The following is a 13,869-nucleotide window of genomic DNA, read 5'->3' on the forward strand; positions in this document are numbered from 1 at the left end:
CCGGGCGGCGAGAACTGCGGCTTAAAGAGAAACTGCTTCCCCCACCCCTGCTGAAAGGTGAACCTAGTGCTTCAGCTTCTCGAAAGCAGTTACAGTAAAATTTCTCTTGGGCCTTAGGAATCAGCTAAAGGGATATAAGTTTTCTTCGTGATGTTCTGTCTGATAAAATGCACTTTAAGTGGGCACATAATGAAGCTAATACTCTTTAATGTCTGTCTCTAGGTGTCTACGCGATGAGAGCCACACAGCAGGCCAGCAAGCGGGTTGCGAGGGCGGCTCCAGAAGGAGGAGCTGGGGACTGTTGGTCACCGCTGGTATCGGTGGGACCTTGGTGGCACTGTACGCCGTGGTCACCCCCTTCGTGACCCCAGCTTTGAGGAAAGTGTGTCTGCCCTTCGTTCCTGCAACTTCCGCTCAGATCCAGAATGTGCTGAAAATGTTAGAAAGCAGAAGCGGCTCCCTAGTGGACATTGGTAGCGGGGACGGCCGTGTTGTAAGTTACGGGCATTGCCTTCCTCTTATGTCACCTCTCAAAAAAGTGCCAAGTGCTCTAGCTGTGGCTGCTGTTGTTTTCTCTTATTTATGAATGTCTTGTCTGTGGTATCCAGTGTTTTTGTGCGAGTCATGAAAAGGTTCAAAGCTGATAAAGGCTTATGTTCAGCTTAGGTGAGTAATCAATATTTTTGCTCCAGTCTTACCTGCAGCTTGACAGGGTAGTGTACAAAATTATAACCTGATCCTGTTGGCTGGAGGGAATTGCACTGCATTCCCATGAAGAGATTCAGTCAGAGTATTGGTATTGTGATTCTGCATAGGTTTATAGCTGCAACACATGAGGCTGCAGCAATATGCGTATTATATAAAGGTGATAGAAGAACAAAAGAGAATCAGAAATGAGTGATGAATTATAAAAATCTTGGTATTGAAGGAATTGAAGACTTCCCACCTTTGTGCAGTGCTGGCTGTCCCAGTTCAGAATGACTGTGGTGAAACTAGAATAACTACCAAGAGAAATAGTGGTTATTCTAAAGTGATAGTAAAGCCAAAGTGATACTGTGCTTCCAGGACATTGTCTGAACCCCTATTTGTGAAATGTGGTGGTGAGGGTGTAATGGAGAATGGTGTGAGTTTTTTTTGTAGTTGTGATGTTTTGTGTACCATTTCCTAACCATTTGCTTCAAGTCAGTTTTAGTGACAGGATGGTGCACTAAGTGGTTTTTTGATGGAAACAAGTAAGTTCTTGAATGCTACCTTTGTTCATATTTCATGTGAATGAGTCAACCATTTGTTCACGTTAAAAAATGTGATTTGGAAATCGAGATCTGTAAAGGTGGCTGAGAAGGAAACGGAAAAGCACATAGGTACGAGAGCTGCAGTTTGTGATGCCCTCTCTGCTCAGCATTTTGGTTGTTGACCCTCATCTGAGACACCTAATTTCATTAGGTACCGTGTGTTTAATTCTGATTTTGTGAGTGTGTGTGGAGACTGAAGGCTACTTTGAGATCCAGGTGCCTAAAATGGAATGCTTGGTGTTGCCTTAATGCATCTGTCCTGAAAAAAAGTTGAGCTTCTGTTCAGATGCTTTTAAATATTTAGCACTTACTCAGGTGTAATTGGTGGATAAATATGACCCTATTTTTATTTCCAGGCATGGTAAAAATGTCAGGTTCTTTTAGTTTAATTGCAAATGCTGTGTGCATGATGGAAGATGCATTATTTTAATAGCTTGAAACATGCTGTCCAGGTGACGCTGTTTGAGAAGTTCTCTTAAGACATGAGTACTTCTTCCTGATTTCACCTTGCCCATTCTGTAATTCATAGTTCATGAAGCTTTTCCTGATTAAAACGTAACCTTTTAAATTATGACTTAATTCTAGAAGCTGGTGCCTCCTTGTATTTTCCTTAATTTTTTCCCCCCCCTAAAAAATCAGTAGACTTTGATCTTGTCTGAAGACACTTGCTGTACAGTTTAACAGTTCTACATCTTTAGGTCTAACTCAGAGGAATGTCTTTGAAAATGTATTTGTTATCTGAGTTACCTTTTGCCTTTTAAAATGATATATGAAGCTTAGTATTGGATGAAAGCTATACTGTGAGATTTGTGTGGGGTTTTTTTTCAATTTTTTAACTTACATTTAAATTTTTGACCTACATTTTTTTAAATATAGGTCAACAGATTACTTTTTCTATTGGTAGGTCATCTTGCTCTGATTTCAGGGGTATCTCAGGTGCCTACCCATCACTGCTTTTCAAATAAGTGCTTTGATTTTGAGCATTTCTGCTTATGTGTTTCACTGTTCTCTCCATGGTCATTTTCAGTACTCTTTAATTCTAAGGTAGTGTCATGAATGTATTAAATTAAACTTTTATGTAAATCATAGATATACTACAAGCTTACAGCTTTGCCCTTTGAATGTTTAAATGGTTCATTTTGTTTGTCTGAATATATCTATTCATTTCAGTGGGACAAGTAATAGTAAAATGTGGTTTGAGTTTTTGTTCACTCTACTACTAATCTGTTGAGGTTTAAAACCTGAGTGATTTATAAAAGTGCATTCCTTGGATTTATTTTGTAAAAAACAAAAACAAAAAAACAAAAACAAAACCTATGTGCTCCTATTTACATTAATAGACTTTCTCTGTTTCTAAGTGAAGATATATTTTCTTCCTTGTAGGTGATAGCAGCTGCAAAAAGGGGATTCAAAGCTGTTGGTTATGAATTAAATCCCTGGCTAGTTTGGTACTCCAGATACCGTGCCTGGAGAGATGGGGTGCATCAGAACACCAGATTTTATATTTCAGACTTATGGAAGGTAGGTGATGAAGTATGTAAGAATGAATCTGGGATGTTTGAGAGTTTTCCACAATTTGGAGATACTTTATTGAAAGAACCAGAATGCTGGCTGGCCCCAAGGTGCTGTATTGGGTTTTGAGAAAAGTACCTGAGCCCACAGAAACTAGGCTCAGTGCAGTGCTTGTTTTTGTGCTTGGGTGAAGTGCTGTTCTTTTTCAGTACAGTCTCCCTGAGCACACTGTCATGCTTTTGCCTGTTGGATGGTGTGGGGTGCTGTAATGTCAGGCTTCACTGAGAGCTGATTCTGTGGAATCAGTAACAAGACTTATTCACCTAACATGCAAGATCACAATCTCTTCTGACACTTCATTAGATGTGTTCTTTTCTAGCTGTGTAATGTGTTACTTGGTTTTGAGTGTTGCTTTAAGGTAATTTATATGTGGCTGAGAATTTTTTACGATTTTCCATCATTTGAGTCACAATTGCCTCTTTAATGAGGCACTTTTTTGGGGGTTGTATTTATGTAGGCCTCTCCCCTGCTATTCCTGTCAAAGTTGTGGGATTTTTGATTGTTTTTGGCTTTTTTTTTTTTTAAGAATACCATTTTGTAGTGGGTAAAGTGGAATTTTGGGGAAAAGTGTGAATGTACTGGTTTTATCTTTGTTCAGAGAGGAGCACAGGAAAACTTCAGGGCACTGACTGGAAGAATCCAAGCATTTGAATGCCGGGGATGTTTTTATAGCTAGCTAACATTTAACAAAAGTGGGGGCACACTTAAAACATATCTAGGAGCTGTGGAAAAACTTAGTAATGAGTAAAATCATGTAGGTATTTTCTAAATTGATACTTCTTGTGCTACTAGAATTTGTTTTATATTCTTGGCCGGGTAGTAGAAGTTTTTTGCTGTTCAGCAATATAAAGTTGTCTTTATGTGTAAATTTGTGTGGTGCAAAGTTGGTATGGGATCTCCTTTTCTTATTTTTGGTCTAAATCTGTGTTGAAAGGAGTGCAGCTAGAGGGATCAGTGGAAGAGAATGGTGAGAACTTCTTCAAATATAAATGCCATTTTAATTAAGACTTTTCTTAAATTTTCTTTTAGGTTTCTTTTTCCCGTTATATGAATGTTGTTGTTTTTGGGGTACCTCAAATGGTAAGTTTACTATTTTTGTGTTGTTTAATTATTTTAATATTAAGGCATTCAGTGTTAGTACCTTCATCTGCAAAATGAACCAACCTGCAGATGTCAAAGGTAGTTAGTACTAATATTTTGATATTTCATTGTTGCTATGATTAAAAACTGGTAGAACTTGTAACTTATTTTTTTGAGAAGTATTTTCTGTCCATTAGTTCAGAACCAGAATGAAAGCTGCTGTGCTCAAGTTACTTGGGGTGAAGGTGATAGATTGATTCTTGAAAATTTCAGGTTTTCATACTGAAAAAATGAGGAGTTTGCAGGGAGGGGATGGAGTGGGAAATTTGCTACAGCTGATTTTTGGGAGCCTTGTAAGAGGAGAGTGTTGAACTTTGCTTATGTTCTCCAAAATCTGAATCATCTCAAATAGGCCAGCAGTTGATATGCTATACTAATCCCGTGCCCATGTTAGACTGTGATAGTTTAGGAAGGGAGACTTCAACTATAATTACTAGAGTAGAAGTGCACAATTTCTTTGCCTTTTAGGAAGTCTTTGTAGCTTATGTTCATTGTGCCCCTGGGGAAACTGCATTCTTCAAAATTGCTGGAGAAATTGAGTTGCGTAGTGATTGCTTTAGTGATATATTCGATAAATTCAGTCAGACTTTACATTTACTTTGACTTTCAGCTTTATCTAGATATTTTTACTAGAAAAGAGAAAAAAAATCTCAACTATTTAAATATTCTTCCTATTTTGATTAATTATTAGAATCTTCTGTATAGGTTGTATGCATATAGAGGAGTGAAACAGAAATAACCTATAAATGCTTCATATTGGTTCTTCCTCTGCTAAGGTGGATGTGGGATGAAGTCAGTGAAGAACTTTATGGGATGCTATACCATACAATATTTCTGTAGTAGTAACAGGAAGATGCAACAAGAAGCTTTTTCTGTAACAGTATTGGAATTAAATGCCTACTTCAGATTCAGATTTTTAACTCATGTTGGAAACTGAAGTGAAAATGCATTTTTTTTCCCTAGTTTTGTGCGTGGCATATTAGTGAGAACTAATGATGGTACTTGTGCTACAGATGTTGCTCGGTTTTGGATGTTATGTGCTCTCTAGCTGGCGTTCCAGGAGGGGGCAGTATAAATATTTGAATTTGCAGTCAGAAATCCTGCAGTTGCACTGAGGGGAAAAGTGCAGGTGAAGGCAGGTTTTTCAGTAAACTAGAAATAAACAAATGCCCTGGTAAAATATGAGTAATCCTAGCAGAAATACTGGCTTAACTTTAAATGTAATAGTATAAAATGGAATAAATTAGTAACGGCTATGATAGAAAGAGTTGCTCTAGGGCTCAGAATAACTTCAGTAAATTCATTGAATACTAAGCTAAACTCTTCAGATAAGAGTACTGTCATAAATGTAACAGATCCAAACATATGAACTAGTGTGTTTCCTGAGCTTTAGTTTGCTCATCATCCCTTTTAAATTTACTTCAGAAGCTGTGAATGCTTAGCCTCCTGAATGACTAAATTGATTTTCTGTAAATTTTAATGCATTTTGTCTTTTTTTTACTGAGGGCAATAGATCTCTGTAGCTTTCTTAATAATACTGGTCTAATTTGATGCTGTCACACAGTGCTTTTATTTCATATCCAAGATTGGGCTACAGAACTTGGATTTATTGATCTCAGGGAAGACTAAGACCTCTCTGTTCTTGCAGACATTTGGGGGGAGGTGTGTTTATCTATGTGTCATTGCAGAGAGCCTTTTCCTTTTTCAAGGTGGGATGACAGCATTCTTACCAGGGGTTCGTGTTTGTAGCTTCTATGTATCTTAACTGATTATATACTGTACAAAAGACTTACTAAACTGTATATCTATGTAGACATACCAAAAAGACCCAACCCTGGCTTGATATGAAATACAGTATGATTGTAACACCTAATGTTAGTGAGAGATACGGCTTAAAAACTAGTTGGACTGTTTGATTCAAGGATGCAATTCTTTTTGGCTGAACTATTAATGAAGTTTTCTAATTTAAGCTAACATAGACATGAGTTGTCACTAATTGTCATAACTACTCATTAAAAATTGTACTATGTCTGTATTTGTAATTTCTGTTACAATTTTGTCTGTCCTTTTTTGGTATCTTAGCTCAATCTGAGATACTGAAGTGGGCTTGTTTTTCCAGTTTATTGAGGGTGCGGTAGCAAAAATGTTAAAAAGCATTTGCTGTATGCATTCAATCAGAGCATAGAACGCTTGAAAATATTCAGAGGTAACCCTTTGATGTATTAGATCTATGATATAATTTTCCTAAAATATTCCATTGTAAGCTTAAATGTAGCTATAATATGATGTTACATCAAAGGTACACTCAGCATGTATGTGATAGTGGAAGCTATCTGCAGTCTTTGGAAATATCTTTTTGTCAGTCAGTCTTGTTTTCTAATAATGTTCTGTATTTTTTTGTTTGAACTTTTTATTTATTTTGTGTCCTTTGTGACTTGACTTTAACTGTATTTGTTGCTGTCTTTTTAGCCTTTTAGTATCTAAGTGTTATGTCATGATATCAAAGTAAATGGATTTTTTACATGTAATAGAAGTAACCTGTGGAGCTTGCTGTTATAATTACTCTGAGATAGATACAGTATGTAAGAATAAAAGAAATTCCAGATGGATTTGCACTAGTCTACTTAAGCATAACATCAAACTTTTCCAAAGGACAAAAATGGCTAAATTTATAAAGTTAAGTTTTTTTCAGAACATAATCACTATCTTGGGTGGGAAAGAAATTCCTTTGACGTCTCAATGTGTTAATACATTTCTTACTTAATCCATAGCAGAATTTGCAAAATACTTATTGGAGACAGAGTATCTGACTGGGCAGGATGTTGCTCTGTTCTGGAAGAGGAGTGATAATTCCATCGGCTTTCATATCTGCTCAGTTCTTGCAAATGGAGGAAAGCTGGACTGTACGTCTTCAACTGAGGAGAGTTGCATGGTGTTATATGCTACTTCGTACAGTACAGCTGAGGAAAGTTAATGTGCATATGTTAACAGGCTGGAGCCAACAAAGCTCAGTTTCAATAGTATTTAACATACCAGTACGTTGGCTTACAGTAACAGCAGAATATTTGCTTTGAGTTGTTGGCTGTATGATGTTGTGAGTGTCCCAAGGTATGTCTTGGGGTCGGGCTGGAAATTATGAGAAACATTGGCCTTTGAGTGTCACGCAATAGTTCATGTGACTTGGGGTGCCCTAAGTAGCATGAATTCAGGGACCTGAGCTCCCATTCTCTACAGAGAAGAATCCCACTGAAGAGAGTAATGAGTTGGAACATGCAAAGTCTCTTCTTATTTTGTGGATTTTTATTTTTTTTTAATCCAAGAGATTATCTCCAGGTTTTGTTTGAATTTTTAGAACATAAGATTTTCTTGATCTCGCCAATCAGGGCACAATAACAATTTTCTAGTTTTTAGATATTATTTATCAGTGCATCAAAGCCAAAACATATATCATGAATACTTTCCCAATTTTTTTTCCAAAAATTCCTCAAACCTTGGTCTCCTCTTGCACACTTGAGTTGATTTCTAAAGAGAATGCTTCTGTTTTTCACTGCTTCTGAAAGCTTTTTATTGTTGCTCAACAGATGCCACAGTTGGAGAAGAAACTAGAAGAAGAACTTGAATGTAATGCCAGAATCATTGCCTGTCGTTTTCCTTTCCCTTGTTGGATCCCAGATCATACTACTGGAGAGGGAATAGACACTGTGTGGGTCTATGATGTGAAACATTCTAGAGGATGTGAAAGAAAAAGCTTGGAAATTACACCAGAAACAGAATCCTAAATATCTCATTTGTTTTTGCACTGACATTTTTGGCTTTGACTTCACATGCTAAAGACAAGTTTAATGTGAATAGAGCCTCAGGATATGGAGATATATGTTCACTAAAATAACTCAAGTACAACACAAAGGTTAGTGAAAGGTGTAGTTAAATGGCTTAATGTAGTTGGTAAAAATTTTGAGAAAGTTTTATAGAAGCAGAAAACTTTAATATGGAAAATGGGATAAAATGCAGTTCACTACTGCTGAGGGGAATATATGTATAACTTAAAATGCTGACATTGGCGAACTTAATATGTGCATTCTTTCTGAGACTACATAGTATTTGTTATTGGTGTTGGAAGTGGTGTGCAAATGCCTTCTCAAATGAGCCGTGGTTCCCAAATGTCTTCATTATATATACCAAGTAGGCATACTGCTGCTTACATCAAACCAATGCAGACTGAGTACAATGATACTAACATTTTACACCTCAGCCTTGAAATGTGTACTTCTAAAAGTTGCATATGACACAAAAAGCAAATATAACAAGTTGCTTATTCATTAACACAATTGTAGCCATTGATTATATTAATGTATTTTTATTTAACTTGTGTGAAAACAAAACTGCAGAAATGTGCTCTCACTGAACACTTGTTGGTATAAGCCTTTGCAAACGACCATGATTTTTCCCAACCTCTCTGATTTAGGAAGGGTTTCAAAAGTCACCTACTGGGCAGTGAAGTGTCACCACTTCTGTGTGCTCAAACATTGGATAAGGTATGCATGAGAGTTGCTTGCTTCAATGTGTCATGAAGACTGTCTCTGATTCCAGAGCTAGGTGGTCTGGCTAGCTTGGTTATATCTGGTTAGACCTCATTTAATTTATAGTGAGATGGGAAGGGAGATTTGCAGTCAGGTTTCTTTTCCCCTCTGCTTTTCTACGCCATCTGATGAGGTCTCTCAAACTCATGGCATCACTGCATGGCTTTTCCTTGGAAGGGAAACAGTTTGTCCCTGTCTTTTTACTGATACTGGTTTGCAGTGGGGTACTGTCACTGCCATGACACTTTCATTTTCTAACATGGTTATAACACTTTCCTGTTTTGTAACAGTCTGCTTACTTGTCGCAGGTAAAGTTTTACTGTTTTCACCCATTAAAAATTAGTCAAAGTTCATGGTTAGCCTCCCCTGGCACCAGTTAACTTATAGACTGTCTGTTAAGCAGTGACTGTGTAAGTTTCTCAGACCTTTGCATATAGGATACCCATTGAATGAAGCTAAAACAGGGTAGGGAATTGTCACCTGACTTCTAGGCAGTTGTTACCACAACTATAATAAGCTCAGGCCAAGAGAAGTGCTGAGACCATGCAATTTTACATAAATACAAAGCCTGTGCCATTTTATTAGGCACTAGGAAAGCATGTTTGCTGGACTGTAGTATTTGACTTGAAGAGAAGTTAGATATTGTTTGGTATGTGTAGTCTACAGTTACGCCTGTACCCAGGCTTTTTATTTTTTTATGGGAGGGAAGGAGGAAAGAGAATATAAAATACAAATCTACACTGAGGAATTGAAATAAAACAGTAGAAGGGTTTTGTCCTGATAACATATACAAAGCAGGAGAAAGGGGCAAGTGTATCTGTTCTGGAGTATGCAAAGGAGAGATGATTTCAGCTTTATGTGGCAAAGCACAGCTATAAACATGGAAACTACTGAAGAACGCTGATTTCTGGTAAGCAGTCTTTTACAGTCTTTCACTGCAGTGTAACATGGTGCATCTTGTAAAACTACATTAAACACTTTCTACCATGATTTAAGTGTGAAATATATTACACGGTGACAGAACAGGGCTATAGTGGCTTATCTAAAATGGCTGAATTTAATATCCCAAGGCCATAAAACTGGAGCATCAGACAAAAGAAATCAGAAATTATTTCCGTTGGAAAAAGAACATACGAAAGAGAAATTAGCAAATTATGCTGAGTCCTTCACTGAATGATTATAAGGGAGAAGGCAAAAGTTTTTGATCAAGTGAATTGTGACTTATCTGCAGTGCAGTGATTTGACCCAAGTTTCTACTGCCTTCTTTCACTAAAATTAGTTTGCGGGGAATGAAGCAGATATTTACTTTTTCTGCTGTGTTTGATTCTGTATTTGTCTGTTCCATTATTGCTTGCCTGTTAAAAGGTAAAACTGAATTTCTCAATTCTGCCTGTGGTAAAGGCTTTGGGGTGTGTACTTCTTAGTTACCACCTGTTGCTCTGGAAATATTCGTTGAGGAGAGTGAGATAGGACTAATGATGTAATGGCCTGAGATTTAGGAGCACTAAGTACTGTCCTCAAGGCAAGGAGAGATTTTGTGAATGATTTTAAAGTAAAGCAGAGGGCTGTTTCTTGCTCTGACCATTTACTTTCGGGGGCCTACACTGAGGGAGACAGTGGTCTGAAGGCTTGGAATTCCTTGTTACATAAGGAAATATGCTGTATTCTTGTTTCCATGACTGACATGTAAAATGGAAAGCAAATTGCTGTAATTTACACAGGGGAACTGGGAAAGCATTTTCTTGTAATGCTGTCCTCAATTTTTCTATCACTTGCTATGTTCATTTGATAGTTTACAAGATTAAATACTTAACTCTGACTTCAGTTATCACTGTATGGATTATTATGTTGATACACTTCCAATTGCTAGGGTAATGTATTACGATTTCATTGATACGCTACTCCAGAGTACAAACTTGTTTCTTCTGAAAACTAGAAAGGCCTTAGAGAACTGGCTTAATAAAATTGTAGTGTAGGTCTGAAGCTGAAAGAAGGAAACCTTCAAGCTACACATGCTATTTAATACTGAAGTAAGTCAGATACACAGAAAAACCTATAGTTTGTCTTTGTTTACATCTTCTAGTAGAATCACTTGCCTTTTGGGAGTTGGTTGTTTTATTCCTTCCTTGCCCTGCCAGATCTTTCCAAAAAAGTTCCTGCATTGCTGAATGAGTAATGCTTTCCTGAAGTATTGTAGAATTTGATCTCTTTGGAAATAATACAGGCCAGAGTTCACCAGGAGTCAGATTTTTCAATGTTTTTTTCTTTTGCATTGAGAAACATTGTCCCCACAGGCTTTGTGATGTGGGATCAGTTCTACCAATACAGTGTCTGAGTGCTACAGTTCTAATTTTGTAGTTTTATATTTTGCATAAAGTGGATTTCTAGGGAGAAGGAGAGGGGTTATGGCTACAAAAGAGCCATCTGATATTGTGCTGGTTTTGGCTGGGGTAGAGTTAATTATCTTCATAGTAGCTAGTATGGGGCTACATTTTGGATTTGTGCTAGAAAGTGTTGATAGCACAGGGATGGTTTCACTATTGCTGAGCAGTGCTTACGCAGGGTCAAGTCCTTTTATGCTTCTCACACCACCCCACCAGCAGATAGGCTGGGGGTGCACAAGACGCTGAGAGGGGGACACAGCTGGGACAGCTGACCTCAACTGACCAAAGGGATATCCCACAACATATAGCATCATGCTCAGCATATAAAGCTGGGGGAAGAAGGAATGGGAGGACGTTCGGAGTAATGGCATTTGTCTTCCCAATTAACCATGACATGTGATGGATCCCTGCTTTCCTGGAGATGGCTAAACACTTGCCTGCTGATGGGAAGCAGTGAATGGATTTCTTGTTTTGCTTTGCTTGTGTGCGCGGCTTTTGCTTTACCTATTAAACTGTCTTTATCTCAACCCATGAATTTTCTCACTCTTATGATTCTCTCATCCCACCCGGGTGGCAAGGAAAGGAGTGAGTGGCTAGCTGGTGCTCACTGCTGGCTGGGGTTGAGCAATGTCATACACAGGTTGCTTGGTGTACTGCACAGTCACTACAGCTACACAGCAATGTCAGCCAAGCTTGTCCAGGTTTGTTTGTGAAATGTGCACGTTTTGTGAGCTTTAGGCATTTATTACCTGGTGTATTGAAGTTCTTGACTAATCCTCTGGATTCTGATTATATGCTTCCACTTAATCTAATATTGCTCCGAGGAGGTTAATTCTCTGTCTCTGAGCTGCTGTTTATTTCTGACTCATGAGTTGTAGCCAGTTAGGAAGGTACTAAATAAAGTATCATGTCACTCAAGCCAGCTGAATGAGTATGATCTGTGGGGGGAAAAAGTTTGAAAGCCCAGGTTTTGGGAAAGTCTTTCACCTTTGTCGAAGAATGCAGCTCAGGAGGTGACAGAGTTCTCCTGAGTTCTGCACAAATGTTTTAAGAATGACTTGAGCTTTCCTTTTCTCATGTGTATGTTCTTTACAAATTATTACCGCAGTAATACCATGGTAAGTTCTACAGTAGAAGTAAGCAGAGGTAGCATTTTATCTTTTATATTTTGAGCTATGGGAGAAAAGGAGGAAGGGAATCTTATGGCCCAAGTGTGACAGTTTATTTCAAAAGTAGTTTGACAGACTCGTGTATCAGCTGTGCATATTTCTCATTGGATAGGAGCACCCATACTAACAATGGGCTTTGCGCATTCTCAGAAATGGGTTCATGTCTGATAGCATTACACCTGAATGAACACTAATTATTGATAGATCACCTCATCCTGTAGTTTCACTTTTCATGATGGTTTGCACATCCTGAAGCATTTATTCGAGGAAGGATATGAATCCTTCAAATTCATGATTGAAGGTGGCAGCCTAATATCAGATTCAGTGCTAGTAAATTCTTCGAGTGTGTTATTTTTATTTTACATTTGTGAAGTTTGCAGTTCTCTAGTTTTACGATGTAGCCTCAACTTGTTTTTCAGAAGTAACATATGTTTCTTCTAGAAGACTTCTTGAGTTCTTAAGAAGACAGTGGGGCATCTATGTTTAACCTAGAAATGACCCTTGAGTGAGAGAGTGGCAGAATTAATATTTTCAGTATTTTTCTTTGTATGATAATCTTTTATTAATTCTTGTATGCTTTACTGAGGAAGACTTATACATGGATAGTTACAGGTTTTTTTCTTCTTTTTTTTTCTGAATTCTCCTCTTACTTAAGTGTTTGCTTTTATTTTTTGTATTGCCTTTTCTACAATTTGACTATTTGACTTCATAAATTAATCCGAACTTCTAATTTTTTTTTTCTGTAAACTAGTTGCCTTTTTTTTTAATTCCAGCAACTTTGCAGGAAAACTAAACATGTTAAGGAATGTCCTTTTTCTCTCTAATTTCCTTGATTTATTCAGCAGTCTGTATGCTGACATAGCATGGCTTTTGTTTCCAGTAAATGAAAGAAAAACACATCCACCCATGTGGTATTTAGACTGAAAAATAGCCTCAGTCTACAACAATCTGACTATTTAGTAGTTTTAAGTAATTAATTTCACATTTTTATTATATTTCATCACTTGGCAAATGAATACAGGCCTTTTATCCATTCAGTAGTTCTTTGGATTTTGGTTATTTGTTCAGGTGGGACTTTTGCTGATTTATTTTTCTTAGTATAATGTTGGGGTTTCTAATAGAGGCTTTGGGTGAAATGTCGGATTGATGTTTTTCCTGCGAATTGCTGTGTAGTCCTTGAAGAATGACTGTAACACAATCCAGTGCACTGCTACCATTGATAAAAATGAAGTAAAACTACTTACCAGTAAATCTGCAGGGATGTTTTTCAGCTTATTGTATATGTTGTGTGTTTTAAAAGTAAAGTAGGTTTATGAAGACCCATATAAAGCTTATGGCATAAAGTTTTGAGGTGAGCTGAGATCTTTGCAAGGTCAGAAGCAGTAAATTAACGGCTTTCAACCTGAGGTTTGTGGGTAACTTCTGAGGTATCCACAAAAAAGTAATTTAAAAAGCAGATCTACTATCAGTCAGTTTATATTTGCTACCTGTGGTTGTGTCTTTGCATTGGAAAATTTTCGTGTGTCTGAAATGAACACTTGAGAATCCCTGAACTAAAAATATGGGTTTGCGTAAGATATCAGCTAAATGTAAATGACTTTATCAAAGTGAGAAATTTTTTTCTTTCTGTTGTTGCTTGCATGGACTGTTGAGCCTTGAACTTCTGCAGTATAAAAATGTGTGAGCTTCTGTGTCTCTTCTGGTAAGCATGTAACTTCATATTTATCTACGA

At 37.4% G+C, this 13,869-nt stretch overlaps 1 protein-coding gene across 1 annotated transcript; it reads left to right on the forward strand.

Moving 5' to 3' along the window:
• Nucleotides 1-208: 208 nt before the first annotated feature.
• On the forward strand, nt 209-7,783 carry LOC104459037 (protein FAM173B-like). Its single transcript, XM_010078867.1, has 4 exons — nt 209-493; nt 2,676-2,813; nt 3,894-3,944; nt 7,586-7,783. Exons 1-4 carry the CDS (start codon nt 209-211, stop codon nt 7,781-7,783), a joined length of 672 nt encoding a protein of 223 aa, XP_010077169.1.
• The last annotated feature ends 6,086 nt before the right edge of the window (nt 7,784-13,869 follow it).

This window comes from Pterocles gutturalis, unplaced genomic scaffold, assembly GCF_000699245.1.
Source record: "Pterocles gutturalis isolate BGI_N339 unplaced genomic scaffold, ASM69924v1 scaffold2281, whole genome shotgun sequence".
Lineage (NCBI taxonomy): Eukaryota > Metazoa > Chordata > Aves > Pterocliformes > Pteroclidae > Pterocles > Pterocles gutturalis.

Coding starts and splice junctions, on each gene's coding strand:
- LOC104459037 (XM_010078867.1), top strand. CDS start 209: ATGTCTGTCTCTAGGTGTCTACGCGATGAGAGCCACACAGCAGGCCAG. Junction 2,814..3,893: donor ATATTTCAGACTTATGGAAG/GTAGGTGATGAA, acceptor ATTTTCTTTTAG/GTTTCTTTTTCCCGTTATAT. Junction 3,945..7,585: donor TTTTTGGGGTACCTCAAATG/GTAAGTTTACTA, acceptor GTTGCTCAACAG/ATGCCACAGTTGGAGAAGAA.